Here is a 22260-nt window from a genome sequence, read left to right as displayed (position 1 = left end):
CACACTTTCACATCTCAATATTTACAAATCAAACAAGATACAAAACCAGTGTCCCTTGGTGTAGCATAAGTTAGTTTTATTCATTCCAAGCTGCCCACTGATGCTAGGACAGTTCATACTTCACCAGGAAGTAGAGACCAGTGGTCGGAGGTTAGGGGTCACTGGCCCTCCCCACAGATGAAAGTGACGGTTCCGTTCAACAAATCCTCCATGCTGACCGCCATCACCTCTGTGCTGGAGTGACCGTCCTCTGCGTCTCCCAGGGCAACATACACCTGCTGGGATTGGTCCACAGAGATCACTTGTCCCGCCACGCCAGCAGGGTCCTCCTCGGTCTCAATCACCTGATAGGAGGAATGACATGTCAATCCCATTTCACTCACTTGCCATAGTTACTAACATAGATATACTGTATGAGATAAGAGACTAAATACAGGAGAGCCTAGAGCCCAAAACCACCCGTCATCCCAACCCCTACTCCCTTTTTGAGATTGAATAGGTGTAAGCAATATGGTGAAAATTACACTAAGGGCTCTATTCAATTACGCGTTACAGATAACGCAATAGAAATGTAAAGGACATTCCCGATTGAGCCGACATATGCAGTGTTTACCGTGAATGCAGTCTCTGCTTAAGCAGGAACATTGCCGTTGAATTTCAATCACGCTGTAAAGCTGAACTTCCGCGATGCAGATTGAATAGAGTCCTTGGTCTATCAGTGACGCAGCGGTCTAAGGCACTGCATCTCAGTGCATTACAGACCCTGGTTTGATTCCAGGCCGTATCACAACCGGCCGTGATTGGGAGACCCATAACGCGGCGCACAATTGTCCCAGCGTCGTCCAGGTTTGGCCGGGTTAGGCCGTCATTGTAAATAAGAATTTGCTCTTAACTGACTTGCCTGGTTAAATAAAGGTTAAATTTAAAAAAAATTAAAAATCTGAGGGCAAGATGGAGCCATTACACATATTCACTGAGTGTAGGGAAGCGATTGGATAAGGGGTAGGGTGTAGGGGTTGACTTAGGACGCATCCTTACCGTCTGAGAGGTGGAGGCCTGCTCCTGCTCCTCTATTGTACCTATGTGGCAGGAAAGGAAGTGCTCCTGGAGCTGAAGCTGGGAGGGGCAGACCAGCGGGCAGAGAGAACAACCGAACGCTGCCCCCTCTTGGCTGAAATGCTCAGTGCTGGCATGCGCCTGCATCTCAGCCTCGCTGGGGAACAGACCAGGACAGTACAGGCACTTCACCACTGACGAGTCTGGGTATGGGAAAATACAGGAGATCAATACACATGTACGCAGAGCAGACACAGACAGAAAGAATGTATTGTTATGTACAGTACCAGTCAAAAGTTTGGACACTCATTCAATATATATATATATTATTTTACTATTTTCTACATTGTAGAATAATAGTGAAGACATCAAAACTATGAACTAACATATGGAATCCTCTAGTAACCAAAAAAGTGTTAAATCAAAACACATTTTAGATTCTTCAAAATAGCCACCCTTTGCCTTGATGACAGCTTTGCATACTCTTGACATTCTCTCAACCAGCTTAATGAGGTAGTCACATGGAATGCTTTTCCAACAGTCTTGAAGGAGTTTCCACATTTGCTGAGCACTTGTTGGACCTTCACTATGCGGTCTAACTTGAGGTCGGGTGATTGTGGAGGCCAGGTGCAGCATTCCATCACTCTCCTTCTTGGTCAAATAGGTCTTACACAGCCTGGAGGTGTGTATTGGGTCATTGTCCTGTTGAAAAACAAATGATAGTCCCACAGATGGGATGGCGTATCGCTGCAGAATGCTGTGGTAGCCATGCTGGTTAAGTGTGCCTTGAATTCTAAATAAATCACTGACAGTGTCACCAGCAATGCACCCCCACACCATCACACCTCCTCCTCCATGCTTCACGTGGGAACCACATGTAGATCATCCGTTCACCTACTCTGCGTCTCACAAAGACACGGCGGTTGGAAACAAAAATCTCAAATTTGGACTCATCAGACCAAAAGACAGATTTCCACCGGTCTAATGTCCATTGCTCGTGTTTCTTGGCCCAAGCAAGTCTCTTCTTCTTATTGGTGTCCTTTAGTAGTGGATTCTTTGCAGCAATTTGACCATGAAGGCCTGATTCATGCAGTCTCCTCTGAACAGTTGATGTTGAATTGAATTTATTTTGGGCAACAGACTAATACAACAAAATGTACAATGTGGACCCAGAGGACATCACTTGAAAGTATTAATTAAAATGCTTGTTTCCAAAGTGGTCCTCGATGGTAAAAACAATAACACATATAATGATTAAAAGACAAGACAAAATTACAAACAACCATGAATACATTCATTTATATTGACAACCTAAAAAGTGGCACTATTCTCTGTACTTCTCCCTAACCTTAAAAATCAACAATATTCATTTCACAATTAATCTATTAATTGCACATCATACAGATCATTCAAATAATACACCTGACCAGCAGTAGGGGGCACAAGGGGCAGTGGAGTGGTTTCTCTTACTTAGACAACCTTGTCCAAATGAAAACCATTGCCTGTTTTTAAAGCTATTTTTACTTTTTATTTGCTTGATCTCCAAGGGAAGGCTATTCCATAGACAAATGACTGCATGGAAAAATGTGCTCCTCGCACTACTGTTTACTCTTGGAATTTTACAAGACAACGCTAACTCTGGTATTGTGATCTTGTTGGTTATAGACCATATCAATGTGGTTTTTCATGTAACCTGGGGCACGATCATTTAAGATGTCAAACATATGATTACGTTTAAGTTGGTCCACTCTGGACTCCAAAGGCAACAAGCCCACCTCCCAGAACTCCTGTACCCCTATGTGGGTCCTAGGGGGGACATTCAGCATATACCTGCTAACATTATTTTGCATGACCTGCATTCTCTTTTTCAGCTTTTTTGATAGCCCACTATACCAAGCAGAGCAGGCATAATCAAAATGACACTGAATCAAGGTTGAGACAAGCAGTTTCTTAACTTAAATGTTAAAATATCTAGTGTTACGATATAAAAATGTCAATTTGTTTGCCATTTTAGAAATAATTTTAGTAGCAATCAGGTCTCCAGAAAGGGATTGATCTAGGGACACCAAGATAAGATACTTGTTTTAGATTCAATCTCCTTGACTGCACAGTTTACCGTTATCTTGTCAGCCCTAAGCAATCTACGTTTTGTTCCAAACAAAATCGATTCAGTTTTTCCCAAATATAGTGACAATTTGTTGTCAGACAACCAATCTCTAACAAAATGCAATTCCTTCCTTAGGGTCTCCTCTATGTAACCTATATCCTTCCCTGACACCAGTATGGCTGAATCATCAGCATAAAGCAAGAGTTTGCACTTTACTGTATCTGGCACATCATTAACGTATATAAGAAATAAGAGAGGCCCTAAAATAGATCCCTGCGGTACTCCACAGGATATTTCTTTGACCTCTGACAGAACATCACCAACATTACATATGAGTTCTGTTGGTCAGATAAGACCTAAACCAATTCACTGCTTCATAATTTAGACCCATGCATTTCAGTTTCATCAGGAGAATATCATGGTCCACAGTGTCAAAAGCTTTCTGCAAGTCTAACATGACCATACCTGTATAGTCCCCCTTCTCACTTTTCTGCTTAATGTGGTCAAAAAGGTGGATAAGGCAAGTATCAGTGGAATGAGCTGTTCTAAAGCCAGATTGTAGTTCATAAAGAAGTTTGTGAAGGTATCCCATAAAGAAGGTATCCCTCAAGTTGATTAAAAACAAAATATCTCAACAACGTTGGATAAGGTGCTGAGGATTGACACAGGCCTGTAGTTTCCTACATTTGTTTTACAGCTCTTCTTGTGGAGTGGAAACACCCGGGCTGTTTAGAGATCCTTGGGAAATAAACCACTAATAGAAAGGTTTACAATATGCGTTAGCATTTTAGCAGTGACACAAGTACTATCCTGCATCTTGCAGGAAGGTTATCCGGCCCAGTTGCATTGATTGTGCTCATTATTAAGCATAGTAGATTGGAAAGGTAACTTTGGGTCTTTCTTTCCTGTGGCGGTCCTCACGAGAGCCAGTTTCATCATAGCGCTTGATGGTTTTGTGACTGCACTTGAAGAAACTTTCAAAGTTCTTGAAATTTTCCGCATTGACTGACCTTCATGTCTTAAAAGTAATGATGGACTGTCGTTTCTCTTTGCTTATCTGAGCTGGTCTTGCCATAATACGGACTTGGTCTCTTACGAAATAGAGCTATCTTCTGTATACTAAACCTACCTTGTCACAATACAAATGACTGGCTCAAACGCATTAAGCAGGAAAGAAATTCCACAAATTAACAAGGCACACCTGTTAATTCAAATGCATTCCAGGTGACTACCTCATGAAGCTGGTTGAGAGAGTGCCAAGAGTGTGCAAAGCTGTCATCAAGGCAAAGGATGGCTACTTTGAAGAATCTCAAATATAAAATATATTTTGATTTGTTTGATACTGTTTTGGTTACTACATGATTCTATACGTGTTATTTCATAGTTTTGATGACTTCACTATTATTCTACAATGTAGAAAATAGTACAAATAAAGACAAACCCTGGAATGAGTAGGTGTGTCCAAACTTTTGACTGGTACTGTACATTAGGAGTGCTATGGTATATAGAAATATAACATTATCGCAGCTCTTACCTGATTGCAGGTCCGGATTCCCCAACAGCAGCCCGTCAGAATCAAACATGCCTTTAGGAGACACAAAATACAAATATATTATTTCAAATGAAAACAAGAACAGTATATTCCTTACAACAGGGATGCACAACACTAATCTGAGAATATCAAAAATTAAGACATTTTGCGATTACGGCAAACCAAGCAAAAGAGGGGGGGGGGGGGGACAGGCCTGGAAGCCAGGGCATTTTTTGGGTCTCTCCCTGGCCATCCTCACCTGTGTGCTCTGTCTTCTGGTGCTTAGCCAGGCTACTGGCACTGTGGAGGAACTTGCAGCACACGCTGCACTGCAGCAGAGACTTGAGCTGCCGGTGGGTCTGACCTGCAAACACTTCCGGGTGGTTGGTACGGTTATGATACCACAGCCCCGACATTTGCTGTGGACGGAGAGATATGGTAAGTAATATACACTGAGTGTACAAAACATTAACAACTTCCTAACATTGAGTTGCGCCCCCCCCACACTTTGGTCCTCAGAACAGCCTCAATTCTTCGGGGCATGGACTCTACAAGATGTCAAAAGCGTTCCACAGGGATGCTGGCCCATGTTGACTCCAATGCTTCCCAAAGTTGTGTCAAGTTGGCTGGATGTCCTTTGGGTGGTGGACCATTCTTGATACACGCGGGAAACTGTTGAGTGTGAAAAACCCAGCAGCGTTGCAGTTCTTGATGCAAACCGGTGCACCTGGCACCTATTACCATACCCCGTTCAAAGGCACTTAAATCTTTTGTCTTGCCCATTCACCCTTTGAATGACACACATACACAATCCATGTCTCAATTGTCTCAATGCTTAAAAATCCTTCTTTAACCTGTCTCCTCCCCTTCATCTACACTGATTGAAGTGGATTTAACAAGTGACATCAATAAGGGAACATGGCTTTCAACTGGTCAGTCTGTCATGGAAAGAGCAGGTGTTCCTAATGTCTTGTACACTCAGTGAATAATATAATACGCGCCACTTAGCAGACGCTTTTATCTAAAGCGACTTACAGCGTGCATATATTTTACGCATGGGTGGTCCTGGGAATCGAACCCACTATCCTGGCGTTGCAAGCGCCATGCTCCACCAACTCATCCTTCGATAGTAAAGGATGAATATAAAGGTGTTTACGCTATAGGCCTATTAGTCTTTCAGAGCTATCAAGTTCAAAGAAATGTTTAATCCCATTATCATAGACCAGAAACTCCCTTCAAGCCAAGAATAGCAGTTTTACAGGGATACTCTTCTCTCTCACCTGGTAGGACTTCTGGCAGAGCTTGCAGCTGAATGGTTTGCCCCCAGCGTGGACGGCTATGTGTTTCTCCAGCAGGGCGGGGTTGGTGAACATCTTGTTGCACTCAGGACACCGGTGGTACTCCTTAGGGTGACACTCCTGGATGTGCTTCCTGTGGTCCTCCAGCGTGGAGAAACTGAGACGACACTTCTGACAGTCATGAGGCTCAGAGATTTCTGGAGAGGGGCGGAGGAGTGGAGGAAAAGAAAAGAGAGAGAGAGAGAGGGGCGGAGGAGTGGAGGAAAAGAAAAGAGGGAGGGAGAGGGGTGGAGGAGTGGAGGAAAAGAAAAGAAGGAGGGAGAGAGAGGGAGGGAGAGGGGCGGAGGAGTGGAGGAAATGAAAAGAGAGAGAGAGGGAGGGAGAGCGAGAAGGGTGAAAGTGAGGTTGAGAGATTTCTAAAATGTGTTCGGTGTCGTGTCTATTCACTTTGAAATATATATATATATATTTTAGGGGCATAAACAGGAGTATCATACTCACTGTGAGACGTCTGTAGGTGAGCAGAGAGCCCGTTGGCCTGGCTGAAGCCTTTGCCACACTCCCTGCATACGTAGGGCTTGTCTCCGGTGTGTGTGCGCACGTGACGCGTCAGCTCAATGGACTGGGCAAACAGAGCCTCGCAGTACTGACATGAATACATCTTACCTAAAAACAAACCACACAAACACGTGTATTTTTTTTTTGAGAGAGAATTGGTATTGTTTTGTGAATCCTGAGATGTGAGATCTGTTACAGCTCTTCAATCTGGTGCTAGTGTGTGACCTTCAGTGTGTGTGTGTGTGTGTGTGTGTGTGTGTGTGTGTCCTACCCTCGGAGTGTTTCTTCTTGGTGTGGTAGGCCAGAGCGGCAGCCACACTAAAGCTCATGTCACAGTTTTTGCAGTGGTAAGGCTTCTCTCCTGTGTGCAGTCGCATGTGGTTCTTCAGAGACGAGTTGGCCCCAAACTTGGCCCCGCACTCCTCACACGCAAACGGCTTCTCCTCAAAGTGCTCTGTGCGCTTGTGGTACAGCATACCTGTCGCAATACGAACACAGTCAATGAAACTGGAGACACATAACACACCAGGTGCTCCTGCAGAATGGTTAAGACCTGGTAGGCCTGCTATACATTCGTAGTGGGTAAGATAGTGAGCTCCTTCCCTTTCAATGCAAAGTATTTTGCCACGCAGAACCTCTACACTAGCACAATCCGTTCCCAGCCCTGATCGGGCAAACTCACCTGAGGGGTGAGCGAAGGTCCTGCCACACATATCACAGGACACCTGCGGCCGTTTCTTCTTGGCGGCTTTGGACTCTGGGTGGGCCTTGTTGCGGTGGAGCTGTAGTGCCCGCGATGTCGGCAGCTCCTCTGGGCACTCAGGGCACTGCAGCCTAGCTTCCTTGGACATGGTGCAGCGCTTGGTGTGGGCCACCATACGACACTTAAAACCAAAGGCCTTACTGCACCAGCGACACAAGTACGGACGAGAGGGGGAGGAGCGCTTAGCCCTGGATCTAGTCTTCCTCTCCCCTTCTCCTTCTTTCTCACCGTCCTCTTCTTCTTCCTCCCCTTCGGCGCTGTCTGCGTTTGCAGTAGTGGGCGACTGGGGCTGCTCCTCCGGCTCTTCAGCCTCGGAGCCTGGGGATCGATGCAACAAATCATTGAGTAGGCTAATTGATTTACCATTTGATAATGAATCGGTTGCCTGAGAAGTGAAGTCCAAAACAACAGAAGAGCGATGGATGGATCCCACTCACACACTGTAGTCAACTCAATTGTTGTTGTGTTGCCAAACATGTTAGCTAAAGCTTGAAACCATGCTATTGACCGTATTTCCCCTACTCTGTACCTGTAGCTCCCTGGCTGGTGTCCTCTCCTTGCTGAGTGTGCTCATGCAGCTGGGTTGCCAGATTGGGATGAAACTCCTTGAGCAGGCCCATCAGGGTGAGTAGTGTCTGGGCTGAGAGACTCCTCTGCTCCTTCACTCTGCTCTGGAGCCTCTGAAACACAGCAGGACCCCCCGGATCCCCCTCACTGCAGGACAGTATCACCTGAGATAGGTAAGGGTCAATACATGAGAGAATAATTCTGTAAATGTCGTAGAGGAAGACTTGTTCACCATTTTAAGGAATGGAGTGTTGCATTGAATTGTGCATTCTGTCATAGCAGAGACCACCCACTGGGCACAAACTGGTTGAATCAACGTTGTTGCAACGTAGTTTGTCCACGTATTGTGCCGTGGAATCTACGTGGAAAATACATTTGGATATGAAAATAGTCATCAACATAAACTGTTATTTTAAAGGTTAGATTTCAACCACAGCATTATGTACCCATGGTAACCAAATTTCAACATAGACCAACCTTGTAAAAAATATGTTGAATTTGTACCTTTAAACCAACGTCAGATCTTCAACGTTATATCCACTATCAGAAGAAAAAAAACAGGCTGGGCAGCACCTCCTACTGGAGTTTTGATTTTTCTACTGCTACTCTTTGGTCTCCCATCCAGGGTTTTAACAAAGCCCTGCTGGTGATAACACATTAATCTGTTGTATAAATAAACTCAATACCTGACATTGTATTCTCATTTAAAATTTGCTGTGCTTTTAAATGGTTGAAAGCACAGTGATAGACATTTGGGTGACAACTAAACCAAAAATTGGACATTATTTTTCCATTGGAATTTGGTTATGCTTTTAGATGGTTGAAAGCATAGTGATAACACATTGGAAATTCAACTGACTTTTGGCTGTCTTTTTGAGTGTGTGAATATAGTTGTAATCTCATGAATCAACCTCTCGATCAAATATTACCCAATTATCCACATTGAAATGATGTAGTGCGCCCAGTGGGCACTGTCTCCATCCAAAGTCTCACCTGTCTCTCCTCTGTGGAGATGCCGTCCCAGGTCTGCAGTGCTCTGAGCCACTGCCGCACATCCACCACCTCTGTATCCATCTTGACTCCTCCCTGGGACAGGGGGTCCACATCAGCTGCAACCAAGAAATACAATCTTAGTTGACATGTCACCTGACTCACAGAAGCATCATAACAGAATTGATACAAATAAATCAGGACATAACAGTAACAAAACGGAACACCGCAAAGAGCCCATTTGAATTGAAACCCACCTGTGGTCTCTGGAAGTTGAAGGCGAGCTCTTTTAGATGGTGGCCCATCCTTCTCTTTCCTCTCCTCTTTCACTGGCTCGCTCCATGTGGCTGCTGTGGTCACTTCACTCTCCAAACTTGCCTCTTCCACCTTTCCCTTCCCCTGGGCTCCAGAGGGGCCAATCTTCATACCACCCTCTCCCATGCTAGGGACAGCTGTCTCTGGGGAAGCTGTGTGCTCGGCCTCTTGGCTCTGGAGCTGTGGTTGGGTGGTGGTGGCGGGTGGTGGGGTAGGTGAGGCTGGTTGTGTAGTGTGTGTGGTGGTAGTCGACTGATTCATCAGGTTGGTGAGGATGTTCTTGCAGCCCACAGCTACGTCAAACATCTGCAGGCTGTCTGCGGCGGCAATGATGCGGGTGAAGTTGTGTTTCCCTGGGGGCAGCTTTCCGGTGTACACCATGTCCAGCAGGCAGGAGAACTCCTGGGACGACACCACAGCCGTGTCGATGGAGATGCTGTCCGAGCCCTCCAGCAGAGACCTGAGACAGAACAGAGGGAAGTTGTGGGTGCATGTAGGCTACGCATTGTTTATAAATTACAATGTGCGTACTGTAGGCAAGGAACTTTTCATAATTGAGGACAGTGCCATTTAATTGGACAGTATAGGCGACAAAGCTGCTTGATTGAAATGAATGATTAATTGATCAACCTAAAGAGCAGACTGGAGGCAGCCAGCACCAGTTTGTGGGCGTGATGGGGTGTGTCCCCCACCAGAATAGAGCAGTCACAGAACTGACTCTCCTTCCTCAGGGCGCGGAGCTGCTGCATCAGCTGCCTGCTGTAGTTGGGCAGCTCCATCACAATCAGTCTACCTGCACAGGTATGGGGAATGAGGAAACATGGTGATGGCGACTGGCAATCTTGGTTACATTTTAGTCATTTAGAGATTTAGAGTGGTGAAATATATTTTTGACCCATGTTTTATGAAACAACCACACAGCATGATTATTGCAAATAAAGCCTTAAGAAATAACCTTCACGCTGTACTGGTGTGTGTGTGGCAGGGATGGGGAGAGTCTGTTCTTGTTTTTGAATCCATATTGCAGAAGGCACATGGAATTATGCATCAAATCATCAGCTCCTGTGGAATTTATTTGATGTGTAGAGGAAAACTAAGCAGTGTTGTGATGTAATCATCAATAAAAATGATGTACGCTATGTTATGCAACGAGGGAGATGGCAAATGACCTTGCTAGCTGGATAGCCTATCACTTCTAATAGGTAACGTAACTAGATAAAGTTACCTACTCGTTCAGAGTAATCTGATGTGAAAATATTGCAGAAACACAGAAAAGTAGCTAACTAACATTAGCTCACCAACATTTGTTTTTTACTCTGATGTAGACCATGCTACAACCTGAACCTAGCCCTGCTAGCATCAAAAGCTAGCTTTGAGGACAGTGGAATTAGGTCGCGAAATGTCGAATAGAAACGATAAGCAACTACTAAATAAACTGAGCAGAAAACAACTCCTCGTTCTCTTTACCTTGACTGTTATTCAAATAATCCGGCTCTTTATTTAAACTCCATCGATGAACAAACTAAACAGCGCAATAAAGCTTCGGTATTTTGAAATGGCGATTGCTCGCAAGTATGTATAGAGAAAAAAGGAGACAGGAATCCCATTGGGCAATGAATGGAACGTATAACGCGTCACACAGCAGACTATCGACCAATCGAGTTCACGTTGTCATGCTGCGTCACGCAATCCTGTCTCCAAGTCAGGGTATGAGTCGAGAAACCTGCCTAATTTCCTCGAAAGTATGTAATGTCACGATTACAAAGCTTTACGATATTACAGAGATAAGTTAATTTTATCACATATTGGAAAATATTTGTCATGTTGTACTTCTTGTCGACGAAATTGATGTTTATGTTGGGTTTTTGAGCTATCGCCCAATTGACTCCCATACACTCCTTGAAGGAGAGCTCCCAGAATCGCCCAGAATACATCGCGCAGTCCATTGACGAAGCATGGGAAACACACAATGTGCGTCAATACGATTCCAATGCTGTTTCCTATCTCCTCAAAAGTATTTATGGTATGGGTAACTGCATATGTGGAGTGTCTGAAAGTGGGCGTGTCAACAGCACTCTGTAATTATTTTATTTAACTAGCAAGTCATTTAAGAACACATTCTCATTTAAACCCAGACGACGCTTGGCCAATTGTGCGCCACCCTATGGGACTCCTAATCACAACTGGTTGGGATACAACCTGGATTCGAACCAGGGTGTCTATAGTGACACCTCTAGCACTGAGATGCAGTGCCTTAGACCGCTACGCCACTGGGGACCTCATGTTTAGACGGTTTTGATTGAGTGTGTTATTTTGTCGTTTCTTAACCTCGTAATGTCGATGTCTGCTTCCTTCCTCGTGGCAATCTAATTAGAATACAAGAATCCGTCTATTTAAAATATTATATTTTTTTTTTTGCATTGGATGCGTCTCAATCGTCCACATCCGTATACGTAACACTTACGCACCTGCACTGAAAGGTGACAGCGCTACGGCGGTGTTTGTTAGACCATGAGACATCCCAAAAATCGGTCTTCTCACAAAATCGACTGTAGCGTTGGCCTACAAACTATAATGACCCCTCTACGGAAAGATAATTATTGGTCAACTGTGGGAAGCATTGGAGTCCACATGGGCCAGCATCCCTGTGAAACACTTTCGACACCCTGCAGAGTCCATGACCCTACAAATTGAGGCTGTTCTGAGAACAAATGGGGGTGCCACTCAATATTAGGAAGGTGTTCGTTCATCTGTGATTTGATGGGCTATGTATGATAGGGACACCTGCAATGTTTGTTGTTGAATGTACTTCCTTGTTTGTATTGTTACTGTATGCAGCAGTTGTGTCCAAGACAAATTTCCACTTAGGGACAATAAAGTACATTTTGAATTACCTTTGGAAACACAATGGTTGGTCCTAAATGATAGGTCTACATATTATTCTGATACATAGCCTGTTCATCTTGGCATCTGTTTGTACATTATATGTTTATACTGTATGTTCACCTGCCCAGGGACTGCAGATTTAAATTTGCTGTCATCCAAATCTGGTGCAATGGATCACTTCTCAGATTCTGAGACTTATATTGTTGTACATTGCCCCTGCCAAACAAATGTAATACACATATTGCCTATTCAGCTCAAGCTAAACAATCCTGAACCACAGATTTTACATGCAATGCAAGTACTGATAGATGGACTCTCAAAAATCACACAAATGTTTAGCCTGGGCTGATGGTTTCCCATGTGAACAGCTTCCAAACTTATCACGCAGGGGGACAAATTAGACCTTTAGGACATTTTGAAAAAGGGCATTGATGTGTGTGTATGTTTGGGTCCACAAATGGGAAAACATTCCCTCTAAACATGAAGGATATTAAAGAAGAGAACAGTGACTAAAATCTGGGTTTATAATTGCAATTCAACTTTGCTATGGGTTTGCTGAGCTAAATGCAGATAACGTTAGCCTATAGCCCCTGAAAGGCAAACATCTAATTTCAGGGAAAACTCCACAATGAAAGACATTGAATGTGGAGAATGATACATTTGCAATAGAGCTGTGACCATGATCCCAATTGATAACTTCCAACTTAATTAACTAAATATGGCTATTAATAATGGCATAATAACAAATAAGGCTACAACAACAAACTGAGTTATAGGCTATTTATTAAATCCGTTTGCCAGCTCCAGGTAGGCTACACAAGTGGCACAAATTGACTTGCAATGGCTCCAGTGATATCGTCATTTCAATATATTTATTGTATCGAATGGTAGGCTACAGTAGCCTGCTATGGCATACAAATTAATAGCCTACTTGATTGCCAACAGATGCAAATGTAGCCTATCATTCTCCACATTGAATGTAATTTGAATCAGCTTTCCATACACTTCTGTTGACAGACCCATTTCCAGACACACTGCTCGACCTACAAACTGCGCATTCTCCAAAAGGCATTTCGTTAAATCATTACATTAAAAAGACACAGATCTGGGACCAGTTTACCCTCTTTGGCCACAAATACTTCAAGATCAGTGCTTAGGGAGAACTCAACTGCGCTCAATGTTTATTCACTTATGAGAAATTTAAATTAGAGTGAAATAATTTTTCTTCAATTGCAAAAACAAATTATGCAAATAGTAGTACTAAAACTACAAACACCAATCATCCGCTCTTGTAGCTGCAGTACAATACATCGACTTGGTTTACTGTGTATATTAGAGAATGAATTACAAAATGTGAGTATATACTTTCTTAATCCAATATCAGTGGTCAGAGGGGCGGTTTCCAGGACAAAGGATTAGGCTTAATCTGTGTCGGGGAAACCGCCCATTGTATTTTCCTACAGTGCACAAACAAGTCCAAAACAATGTGTGAGAATCTGTACATTCAAATTAGAAGAAAACATAACTTTATTGCCCATATGAAATAGAGAAAAGAACAGCTCACACCAAGGCCTGCATCTGTTTCTGACTTCAGCACAATCTAATCTAAATTTCCTTTTTTTTTTTTACTCATTTAAGAAATATACATATTTTCTTCTCCTAAATGTCACAAGGGAGTACTTTGTTGAGGTTGTTTAACCACCAAACAGTTACAATTTTCAATATTTAACATTTGCATTCTTTAAATATGTATTATGCATTCTTTAAATATGACCACAAGCTTCCATTGAACAAAAACATTTCTCTTGTAAAATTCAAGGAAAATTTTGTCCTACAATTGAAATAAAATGGGCACCTTCTACGACTGGGCCTATCCTCTCAGAAGCCTACGGAAGCAGACAGAAGAGAGAAGTTTGGGCTCCATATTGGAAGATGCCACTCAACTAATGACCCGTTTCTACTCACAGTCCGGGCAAAGGGAGCGTGACCACAAAGTCCCAGAGAATGCATAAACGTCTTTAAATATTAAAAGCCAGCCGCTACTTTTGTGATAAAGAAAGGGTTTGCAACATAGTCACAGTTTAAAAAAGAAAAAAATTAAAGCACTTTTTCCCCCCATTCATGGACACTAATTCAAGCATTTTATTCTTGTTGTCCAGCTTCAGTCCGCTTCGAGGGCAGCGACTTGTGTTCTCTTCAGTGGCCAAGAAGCCCAGTCCCTAAATGGATACATACGCATGTTTTACCAACATTGACATACAATCAATAAATCTGGTCAAATTTAACATTGCTCCACATACTGCAGGTCAAGCATGTAGACATTGACCATGTCCGAATACCCATACCAGCGTACCACATACTTAAACTGCATACTATGTACTCATCGTCGCATACTATTTAGCACATACTATTTAGTAAAAAGTATGCCACGGCCGCAACGCTGTAGCGGCTCCTGACTGGCTGAGCAGGTGGGGCGGGGCCGAGTGCAGGTGGATTTTCCCAAATTCAACAGATATGCATCGCATTAACCAGCCTGATAATAGCCAATTAGATTCATTTCTCCAAACTCTGAATAGAATAAGAAGGTGTAATAGTCTACCTATAACAAGCCTGAGAAGGATTATCACATTTGACCTATACCGTAGCCCATATAGCCAATCTATCCTATTGTAAAAAGGACTGAAGACAGAAACAGATCATTTGGTTCCATTTCAACATATTTATTAGTGAAATCAAAGTGCTGTAACATATACACACACATATATATATATATATATATATGAAATAAAATAGCCTAGTACATACAAACGTTTCAAATCAAGGCTATTGCACAGAAGGAAAAAAATATGGAGTCTGTTGAATTGCAAATTCAGAACCACTGGACAGCAACATAATAAACTAAAGCCCTGATCATTGGGAACAAGATAAGAATGACTGCTAAGTAGCCTAGTTATGTTGTTTGGCTACATGAAGAGAACTTAGGGCCTATGATAAGCCACCTATCACCCGTAGCCCACCTCTTCCAATGAATCGTGGAAAAGTGTGCATCAAAATCTACTAGATGAAAAGCCGAAATGAGAATAACATCCAGGCATTTAAAACACTATTTTCGACAATGTACAGTGGGGGAAAAAAGTATTTGATCCCCTGCTGATTTTGTATGTTTGCCCACTGACAAAGAAATGATCAGTCTATAATTTTAATGGTAGGTTAATTTGAACAGTAAGAGACAGAATAACAACAAAAAAATCCAGAAAAACGCATGTCAAAAATGTTATAAAATGATTTGCATTTTAATGAGGGAAATAAGTATTTGACCCCTCTGCAAAACATGACTTAGTACTTGGTGGCAAAACCCTTGTTGGCAATCACAGAGGTCAGACGTTTCTTGTAGTTGGCCACCAGGTTTGCACACATCTCAGGCGGGATTTTTTGTCCCACTCCTCTTTGCAGATCTTCTCCAAGTCATTAAGGTTTCGAGGCTGACGTTTGGCAACTCGAACCTTCAGCTCCCTCCACAGATTTTCTATGGGATTAAGGTCTGGAGACTGGCTAGGCCACTCCAGGACCTTAATGTGCTTCTTCTTGAGCCACTCCTTTGTTGCCTTGGCCATGTGTTTTGGGTAATTGTCATGCTGGAATACCCATCCACGACCCATTTTCAATGCCCTGGATGTTCTCACCCAAGATTTGACGTTACATGGCCCCGTCCATCGTCCCTTTGATGCGGTGAAGTTGTCCTGTCCCCTTAGCAGAAAAACACCCCAAAGCATAATGTTTCCACCTCCATGTTTGACGGTGGAGATAGTGTTCTTGGGGTCATAGGCAGCATTCCTCCTCCTCCAAACACGGCGAGGTGAGTTGATGCCAAAGAGCTCCATTTTGGTCTCATCTGACCACGACACTTTCACCAGTTGTCCTCTGAGTCATTCAGATGTTCTTTGGCAAACTTCAGACGGGCATGTATATGTATTCTTGAGCAGGGGGACCTTGCGGGCGCTGCAGGATTTCAGTCCTTCACGGCGTAGTGTGGTACCAATTGTTTTCTTGATGACTATGGTCCCAGCTGCCTTGAGATCATTGACAAGATCCTCCCGTGTAGTTCTGGGCTGATTCCTCACCGTTCTCATGATCATTGCAACCCCACGAGGTGAGATCTTGCATGGAGCCCCAGGCCGAGGGATATTGACAGTTCTTTTGTGTTTCTTCCATTTGTGAATAATTGCACCAAATGTTACCTTCTCACCAAGCTGCTTGCCGATGGTCTTGTAGCCCATTCCAGCCTTGTGTAGGTCTACAATCTTGTCCCTGACATCCTTGGAGAGCTCTTTGGTCTTGGCCATGGTGGAGAGTTTGGAATCTGATTGATTGATTGCTTCTGTGGACAGGTGTCTTTTTTACAGGTAACAAGCTGCGGTTAGGAGCACTCCCTTTAAGAGTGTGCTCCTAATCTCAGCTCGTTACCTGTATAAAAGACACCTGGGAGCCAGAAATCTTTCTGATTGAGAGGGGGTCAAATACTTATTTCCCTCATTAAAATGCAAATCAATTTATAACATTTTTGACATGCGTTTTGGATTTTTTTGTTGTTATTCTGTCTCTCACTGTTCAAATAAACCTACCATTAAAATTATAGACTGATCCTTTCTTTATCAGTGGGCAAAAGTACAAAATCAGCAGGGGATAAAATACTTTTTTCCCCCACTGTACATACTAAAAAGTTATATTTTCGCATACTGAGAATGCGTTGTGTGCGATTATTGTTTCGGGTTATTGGTGAATTTCGGTAGCACACCCCCATACCTGATTATCAGCTGTTGACGCAAGTATGGGTACTCAGTCACGACCATTGTCTAAGCATGATAATATCAGAAAATATCCTTACCTTTAAATCCTTCTTCAGGCATACACACTGAGAAGAGAACACAGAAACAGTTGTTTGAAAATAGGATCTTTCTATTCATAGGCAAATGCGAAAAAGGAATTTCCGGGTGTACGAAAGAACAAAAGGGAGAAAAAAAAAATGATTGAAAGAGATGAAAATAAACATACCCTGATAAACATCATCCATTGCTGCAAAATCTGCTATGGGTTCATCAGCCTGAGAGAAAAAGACAAAACACAGATTCAGGAATGAGCAACTGCATTCGCTGATCGTCTCCATTAATCACGTGATGACGTTTTCACTTTCCCATTAGATACCCATCTGTCCAATGCCGGGCGCATCTTTCAACAAAAAGTTCAAGTTCATAATCTAAAATGGGGAGTGTTTGTACCTTCAGACAAATGACGCTCTCTGGGATGACTCCTAGGCTGCCGAGGGTGGCAGAATCGTCCGTGAGACACCGGCCGTCGATCGACAGGTTCTGATCAAACGGGGCCACGGAGAAGGCGTGCATGATCTGAGGGAGGACCATTACAACACACCAGAGTTAGGATCAGGAATGAATAGATTCAGTGTGGTGCAAAGGAGGATATATTATGAATCCCTCGCCTGTATTTTCAGCTCCTTGAGCGTCTGATTGGCTGAGACGATGAGTGCTTTCTCTCCCCGGAGCTTCCTGTGCCTCGTGCTCCTCCTGATCCCCGATTTGCCACCACTGGCCATGGGGGCGGGACTTGCGGCAGCACTGACGGTGCCGTCACTCAGCTTCTGACGCTTTGCCCCGTCCTCTGACTGGACAGAGGGTCATGTGACCAGGAAGCAAGGGCAACATTGGGCAATATTCCATGTCAATCATCCTCTAAAGGGCTTCTCACTTTTACATTATTGGTAAATGGCTTAGAGTTTCCACAAAACTACTCAAACATTCGATTCTTAGAGACTTATGAGCCATAAAAAGTGTAACTGAGGCGAGCGCTTTGTATCCTACCTGGCTGAAATCAGGGTCTCGCTCTCCATCCACCTTAGCAACAGGCTCCTCCCTCTCATCCTCTGCCTCCGACCCGCTCACATTCATCTCAGGAGCTGCATCCTTCAACTACAGAGGAAGACACGAGTTGTATTCTTCTCTGGAGATTCATACCATTTACATATTACACTGACAAGAACCATTTACTACAGAGAGAAAGAGGGAGAAGGGGGAGCGAGAAAGAGACTCACCCTCTTGTCGTCTATGACCTTGCGTACGTAGACTGTGGCTTGTGCATACTCTCTCATGTCCCTCTGCTGCTGGAAAATGAAGCCTTCTCTGCAGTCCCTACACAACTCTGGAAACACACAAACAACTCTCACACAACCCATTCAAAGAGTTCCTCTGGAGATCTCAAAGAATCAAATCACCAACAGTCACGCAGTCAAGGGGAAATCACGTGGGCTCAAATCTCACCAGGCTGGGTGGTGTACTCCACACTGGAGCCGTTGGGTGTGGCCTCGCTGATCCGGCAGATGGAGATTGGCTGATCAACCAGGAAGTGTCTGCTGATCACCTCCCATTCGTCGGGCCAGAGAAGAGCTATACTGTGCAGAGGGAACACCACACAACATGAGACCAGGAGGGATGGATGATAAAGACCAGAGAAGTGCTGTATACAACACAACAACTTGAGTCAAGAGGGGTCAGAGGTCAGTGAAGTCACTCACTGTTGGGCGTCTCCCTTTAACATGGAGTCGAAGGTGAACATGAAGCCTCTATGTGGACATAGGAGCAAACTGTTCCCTACGCTAGACACTGGGGTGGTCTTAGTGGGCCTCCTATGGACAGACACAGAAAGACAGAGACAGAGAGAGAGTCATTCATGCCATCTGACTTTTTTTGGACTGCTTCACCATCCAAACTGTTGGATTTGGAAAGGACTTACCTGATGAACCTTCTCCACTCGTCCACAAAAAACAGAGGAACTATGTAGAGAATATCTGTCTCCTAAAAGAAAGATGGGTTTCATCAGTATGTCAACAACATATATATTCAGTTCACCCAATAGTATATTTACTCTAAGAATTGAAGGAAGGAATTGTTAGCCGTTTTATTACCAGCGTCCCAGCAGTCGTTGGCCGTTTTATTACCAGCGTCCCAGCAGTCGTTGGCCGTTTTATTACCAGCGTCCCAGCAGTCGTTGGCCGTTTTATTACCAGCGTCCCAGCAGTCGTTGGCCGTTTTATTACCAGCGTCCCAGCAGTCGTTGGCCGTTTTATTACCAGCGTCCCAGCAGTCGTTGGCCGTTTTATTACCAGCGTCCCAGCAGTCGTTGGCCATTTTATTACCAGCGTCCCAGCAGTCGTTGGCCATTTTATTACCAGCGTCCCAGCAGTCGTTGGCCATTTTATTACCAGCGTCCCAGCAGTCGTTGGCCGATTTATTACCAGCGTCCCAGCAGTCATTGGCCATTTTATTACCAGCGTCCCAGCAGTCGTTGGCCATTTTATTACCAGCGTCCCAGCAGTCGTTGGCCATTTTATTACCAGTGTACTAGCAGTTATTACCTGTTATTAGCCATGTACTACCTACTGTTATTACCTGTGGCCACTTGGTGAGTGTGGGCCTGTTCTTCTCCTGGAAGAGGTTGAGTAGGGAGCTCTTCTGTTCTGATGCCATCATCCTGTTCAGAGCTTCATTCTCCTTCCCCTCTCGCTCCAGCCTCTACAAGAAAACACAGGGATATCACACAGTTAACACATTCACATTTTAGTCATTTAGCAGACACTCTTATCCAGAGCGACTTACAGGAGTAATTAGGGTTAAGTGCCTTGCTCAAGGGCACAACTGAATTTCCACCTAGACGGCTCTAACCAGCGAACTTGCGGTTAGTGACAATGCTCTTAACCGCTAGGCTATCTGCTGCCCATTAATTGTTTTTTTTCTTCTTCACAAGGCTAGAAGACAAGAGTAGGGAGAGATGTTTTTTTATACAGTATCTCTAATCCCTCTCACCACATCCGTCCGTCCGTCCCTTCTTACCAGGCACTGCTGACAGGGCTCCTGTAGCTGGGTGAACTGGGGGGCTTTGGGGAAGTACACCCTCAGTTTGGACCACACCTCCTCAGTCACCAGCCGCCGCTCGCTCTCCAGGATACTCAGACCGCCGTGCCGACAGAGGATGTCCTCGTTGAAGGTCTTCATTTCCTCCTCGTCTCCGTCCAGGTTCTCCGGGCCGTACTCTGGAAACAGACAGCAATAGTCAAACAGTGGGCAATGCTTTGATAAAGACAAGAATCAGACAGCAATAATCCTCATGATCTCTGCACAAAGAGGGGAACGTATGCCACTTCTCACCTGACTCTAATAATAATAGTGGAGTTCTCTACTCCACCTTCAGTCATCGTGATAACTGGTCCTTTTCCAAGTTGTACGATTTGTGATCTCTGCTGGTTTGTGTACCTTTAGTAGCAGTGATCTCTGGTCCCTCTCCATTGGTTTTGCCGTTGCTGTGTTTGGTCTCCTCCTCATCCTCCTCCAGCTGCTCCAAGGCCAACTGTCTCCAGCTCCGCAGAGACGTCTTGCCCGCCCAGTACCCCTCATCACTGTCGGACAGGGGTGAGACGTAAGAACACACACATGCACAGGATACAATTGCTAGCTGCAGTATTAAACTTTATTATTATAATGTTTTTAATTAAGTGCATTCTGCATACTTACAAAGTTATGGTTATTTTGACCAACCGTTTTACGGACACAAAATGTTGCCATGAATCTGAGGGAGTCAGCGGTTACCTTTTGGGCGGGCACTTGACAAGGTTGGTGACTTCTTTGTAATCCTCGGCCAGCTGGTTCTTTAGCCGCAGCACTCTGCATCTCTGCCCCACACATTCCTCACAGAGAGTTGAGCCTGGACACACAGGGTCACACACACAGAAGAGGTCAGAGGTTGCAGAGAGGAGCTGAGAATTATCCACTGCACGTCAGCCATTGCAATGGCTCTTACCATCTAGCCTGGGTCCTCCTCCATATTTGTCGAAGAGAAGCTCTGCAGCTTTGACAGAGATCCTCTTGGCCTCCCCCACCTTGTCAGGGTGCAGTTTACCGTGAGAACACAGGAAGTTGCCGTTGTCGATTTCTTTGGTGACCGTCGAGTCATCCAGCCATTTCTTCAGCCACTCCAGAGGCACAAACTCATACTCTTGGCCTGGAAGAGAAACACAAACATGCAGGGTCTGACATTAACAATGGCCCACAGGCCCGGGCCAGCAAAAACATGTTAGGCTGGTGGATTTCGTCATTCACTGGCCCGACCGGACCAGTAAATTCTCAGCGCATTTTGCGTTCCAGTTCGACATCAAATAAAAATTGTCACATAAATAACATCTGCAAAATATGTTGTGTAAGCACTAAGGCCAGAGGGGAAGTGTGGTATATGGCTAATATACCACGGCTAAGGGCTATTCATAGGCAGGACACAGCCCTTAGCCGTGGTATATCACAAAACCCCGAGGAGCCTTATTGCTATAATAAACTGATTACCATCATCATTAGAGCAGAAAAAAAATTAATGATTTGTCGTACATATGGTGTTCGGTCTGATATACCATGGCTGTCAGCCAATCAGCATTCAGGGCTCAACCCGCCCAGTTTATAATGCGGTTTTAGCGACATGTACCTGATCAGTCACAGTCTGCCATTGAAAACCATTGAAGACAACGCACGGAAAAGTCATGTTATTTGTATTTGAGCAATATGATTGGTCTTCAAAGCCCCACCACGCTCCCTGCATGTCACAACTTCTCATTCTCAAGAAGTACATACGTTGATGCACTGCACACGGGAGCTGTGCAGACTGCAGAGCAAAAAGAAGTGCTCATCAATCCACTCGCTGAGCTTATTTATTTTAGGGAAAGTGATTTACAAAAGTAAACCTTCAATAGTGAACAAACCAGCAACAGGCTGGCTAGTGTTGATAACATGCGATTTTTTTAAATTAAAATTAAAACTAGCATTCATATTGACAAGTCTACTGCAGTGGAGTGCTGGAGTAGAGAACTACATGTAGTACAACTAGTAATTTAACTACATTTTGCAGTAGCTTGGTGTTAGTTCAACTAAAGTCAAATCTAGGTAGTGTTTTCAGTAGTTAACTAATTTTTTTGCCATGTAGCTACCAACTGGAACTACAAACTACTTTTTTGTTAAAACAAAAGATGGGTGAAGTAGGCAAGAATTTCCTTAATTTTTTTGTATCAGACCTACCCAGACCAGACCTACTTGAAACAATTTTACATTCTGTAAACATATGAACCCTGTTCTTGCAATTTGTA

At 44.0% G+C, this 22260-nt stretch overlaps 2 protein-coding genes across 4 annotated transcripts in view; both read right to left on the bottom strand.

Moving 5' to 3' along the window:
- Positions 1 to 49: 49 nt before the first annotated feature.
- Positions 50 to 10767, bottom strand: zbtb40 (zinc finger and BTB domain containing 40). Its single transcript, XM_029776014.1, has 13 exons — positions 10653 to 10767; positions 9816 to 9978; positions 9128 to 9645; positions 8874 to 8989; positions 7843 to 8044; positions 7233 to 7631; positions 6822 to 7028; positions 6494 to 6658; positions 5975 to 6189; positions 4954 to 5113; positions 4698 to 4748; positions 1039 to 1259; positions 50 to 344 (listed from the first exon to the last, which is right to left on the bottom strand). Exons 2-13 carry the CDS (start codon positions 9962 to 9964, stop codon positions 159 to 161), a joined length of 2589 nt encoding a protein of 862 aa, XP_029631874.1. The 5' UTR covers positions 9965 to 9978; positions 10653 to 10767; the 3' UTR covers positions 50 to 158.
- A 2070-nt stretch (positions 10768 to 12837) lies between these two features.
- LOC115208159 (ubiquitin carboxyl-terminal hydrolase 48) overlaps positions 12838 to 22260 on the bottom strand; it is a 30911-nt gene continuing 21488 nt past the window's right edge. For all 3 annotated transcript variants that reach the window (XM_029776013.1, XM_029776011.1, XM_029776012.1), the window contains 15 exons: positions 20934 to 21134; positions 20723 to 20837; positions 20390 to 20532; positions 19970 to 20169; positions 19529 to 19651; positions 18873 to 18934; positions 18655 to 18765; positions 18401 to 18531; positions 18175 to 18281; positions 17945 to 18052; positions 17566 to 17748; positions 17348 to 17473; positions 17124 to 17172; positions 16957 to 16983; positions 12838 to 14290 (listed from right to left, as the gene is read on the bottom strand). In XM_029776013.1, coding sequence (XP_029631873.1) covers positions 14268 to 14290; positions 16957 to 16983; positions 17124 to 17172; positions 17348 to 17473; positions 17566 to 17748; positions 17945 to 18052; positions 18175 to 18281; positions 18401 to 18531; positions 18655 to 18765; positions 18873 to 18934; positions 19529 to 19651; positions 19970 to 20169; positions 20390 to 20532; positions 20723 to 20837; positions 20934 to 21134 — 1709 coding nt within the window. In that variant the 3' untranslated portion in view covers positions 12838 to 14267. The remainder of the gene's footprint in view (positions 14291 to 16956; positions 16984 to 17123; positions 17173 to 17347; positions 17474 to 17565; positions 17749 to 17944; positions 18053 to 18174; positions 18282 to 18400; positions 18532 to 18654; positions 18766 to 18872; positions 18935 to 19528; positions 19652 to 19969; positions 20170 to 20389; positions 20533 to 20722; positions 20838 to 20933; positions 21135 to 22260) is intronic.

Source organism: Salmo trutta, chromosome 14 (assembly GCF_901001165.1).
Source record: "Salmo trutta chromosome 14, fSalTru1.1, whole genome shotgun sequence".
NCBI classification, from domain to species: Eukaryota; Metazoa; Chordata; class Actinopteri; order Salmoniformes; family Salmonidae; genus Salmo; species Salmo trutta.
Note: the sequence above shows the minus strand (reverse complement) of the source record. Positions and strands in the feature narration are given on the sequence as shown.

Coding starts and splice junctions, on each gene's coding strand:
- zbtb40 (XM_029776014.1), bottom strand. CDS start 9,964: ATGGAGCTGCCCAACTACAGCAGGCAGCTGATGCAGCAGCTCCGCGCC. Junction 4,749..4,953: donor CCAGAAGACAGAGCACACAG/GTGAGGATGGCC, acceptor TGTCTCCTAAAG/GCATGTTTGATTCTGACGGG. Junction 1,260..4,697: donor GAATCCGGACCTGCAATCAG/GTAAGAGCTGCG, acceptor TCCCATACCCAG/ACTCGTCAGTGGTGAAGTGC.